This window comes from Pterocles gutturalis, unplaced genomic scaffold (assembly GCF_000699245.1).
Source record: "Pterocles gutturalis isolate BGI_N339 unplaced genomic scaffold, ASM69924v1 scaffold47600, whole genome shotgun sequence".
In the NCBI taxonomy this organism is placed as follows: Eukaryota; Metazoa; Chordata; class Aves; order Pterocliformes; family Pteroclidae; genus Pterocles; species Pterocles gutturalis.
The window spans coordinates 3,104-5,648 of NW_010145054.1; the positions used below are offsets into that span (position 1 = coordinate 3,104).

General features: G+C 49.0%; 1 protein-coding gene across 1 annotated transcript; it reads right to left on the reverse strand.

Annotated features, from left to right (window-relative positions):
- Positions 1-736: 736 nt before the first annotated feature.
- Positions 737-2,364, reverse strand: PEX12 (peroxisomal biogenesis factor 12; the record flags this gene model as incomplete). Its single annotated transcript, XM_010085269.1, has 2 exons — positions 737-1,176; positions 1,820-2,364. Coding segments are annotated over 2 exons (945 nt in total), but the record flags the coding sequence as incomplete, so codon positions are not given.
- Between the last annotated feature and the right edge of the window lie 181 nt (positions 2,365-2,545).

Genomic DNA, 2,545 nt, shown 5'->3' on the forward strand with positions numbered 1-2,545 from the left:
AAAAGCAAAAAATAACAGATTCAAAGATTTATTTAACAAAACCCAGCTCTCATCATTTGGCACAGTTGCTGCTTTAATCTGGTTTGTCATTTTTCTCCCTCGTGTGGAAAATGTAAACTCGCTCTTGTATTCTTGCTTGTACACATCATCCCTTGTTCCTCTGAAGAGGCGAAAGTCTTAATTTAGAACTGCTGATGGGAATTAGGGGTGTGATGTTCTCAATTCAAAGGTGAGTAGTGTGAAAATTCAGGGAGGCTCTGAAGAACAGTGTGATCAGAGCAGAGGTTTAAGCCCCTCTCTCTGCCTCTTTGACAAGCACTAGTGCCAGACCTCACCCTGGCAGCACGAGCGCCTGGGAAGCTGCTAAGGGAGGAATGACTTGCCTAGAGAGTTTCCCCTACCTCTTTAATTTGCTGGCTCATGCCCTCGAGCAGGATGCTCTTTGATCCTCGCATCTCCATTCTTTTTATCCAAACCAATGTTTCTTCCCTTTCAGCTGGTCTTTGAAGGCATTTCTGTGCCAGCTGACAGATGGTGGCTGTCCGATCCCTCTACAACTGCCACAGGATGTGTGAACAGCAAATAACAAAAGAGGAGAGCCTCACCAGAATTAGTGAAGGCAGCAAAACTCTGATGTGCCCCCACATTCAAAGGAGCTTCAGAGCTCCCTGATGAGCTGTAGTGGCCAAAAAGCTTCTATGGGACATAGAAGGGGCAAATTTAGGCTCACTGCCGGCCTCAGAGATGCATTGCTCTGACAGCACAGGGCAGGCCTTTCAGCTCTCGGGAGAGTAAAGTTTGACGAGGTGCTGCAGCTCTGTGGCGTAGCCTGTGATGGGGCAGCGCTGGTGAATCTTCACATAGTTGTACACACAGCGGTAGCAAAACACAAAGCCGGAGGTGGACAGGGCCGTGGCATTGACACGAATTTTACGGCACAGAGGGCATATGGTCTTCAGTTTAGGTAAGAGAGCTGAACCGGCCCCATCGTCGAGGTGTACGGGGGGTGGAGGAGTTGGGAGCGCCGTCAGAGATTTGATTGTCTCTTGGTTTTCTGAGGAGTACCACCAGTCCAGGAACTGGAGAAAGAACACGCTGATGGACAGTCCGGTGGACAGGGATAAGGCAACGCCACCCAACACTTTCCTCACTGCTGACTGCACTTGTGCTTTAATGCTGTAAAAAATGAGAATATATGAGGAAAACATTACTACTTCACATCTGTCCATCTGCAAATCACGGCAAAAAGACTTGGGGAGTAAGTCACTACTTCATACAGCTTGTTAATGCTAAGGAATTTGGTCAACATATCCTACGTTTGTAATGAGGCATCTGCTAGGACGTTTCTCTCAGATTCTTTGTATTTTAAGAAAGCTTCAAGTCCTGCTTTGTTCAGAGTCTAAACTGGAAGAGTTTGGATGAGGGGACCTGGGCCACAGCGCGTTTCACTCATGGATCATCATTTTACAGGACATGAAGCATGGTTGTGACTACCTGCTGCTCAGAAACATCCGAGTGCCAAGTTTCAGTCCTTTCTTGTTAGAAAAGTACAGATGAAGACTGAAGAGGATAAAGGCTGGAGTGCCAACCACCCCCCTCCAACTTTGCAATTTACCACAAAAATCTCGTGAAGCTAATCCCTGCTACCTGTTTCCTTACTTGTACTAACAATATACCCCTTTGGAGCACATTCTGCCAGAGGTAAACTTCATCATTTTCTTTCTGGAGAACAAGACAGTATTCCTTGCAACATCACCTCCGAATCAACGCACCCACAGAACCCTCTAGAAAGCAGCAGCTAAGCCACCCTCCGACATACCTGTGTGTTTGACTTGAGGTGGTTCCAGCCAATTTCTTCTCCAGGGTCTGGATATCCTCTGCAGTCAGTCTGACGAGGCGAACGCCAGCCAGCCGCAGCATGGGTGAATGATGCTGAGCTTTCCCGAGGATGTAGCACAGTTGCTGGATAAGAAACCAGCCCTCCCAGGTCATGTTTACAAAGGGGTAGGCGGCTAGAAAGGCTCTGTAAAAGCGCTTCCAGGACGATGATGGAGGGTGGATGGAGTACTCATCCTCTTCCCTCAGGCTAGACACCAGTTTCTCCAGTTTCCCTTTCAGATAAGGAACAAGAACCAGCAAGAGGAGGGACTTCCAGTGCTGCCTCTTTGGCAGGCCAGCAGTGGCCAGAGGTTGCTGTCTGCTCTCTGCCATCGGAATCCTCTTTAAGCTGTAGAAGTTTTCAGAAAACGAGGCGCTGCAGCTGGCCAGATAGTGCTGCTGGAGCAGCAAATCCAGAACAACGTAGATCTCATCAAACCACTGCCAGAGGAAGCCGTACCGGCCAGGATTAGACTCAGCAAGCACCTATGGAAAGGGACACAAAAGGGACGGAACTGGAAGCGGAGCAATGTTCCCAATGACAGCGGGTATAAACGATACCTCCAGTTCCTAACGCGGGCCGGGGGGCTCTAAACTGTTATTTTAGCTTGTGAGCGTGGCCAGAGGCAAAACCTGGCGATGAAGGGCTCGGCACAGAGCTGTGGCC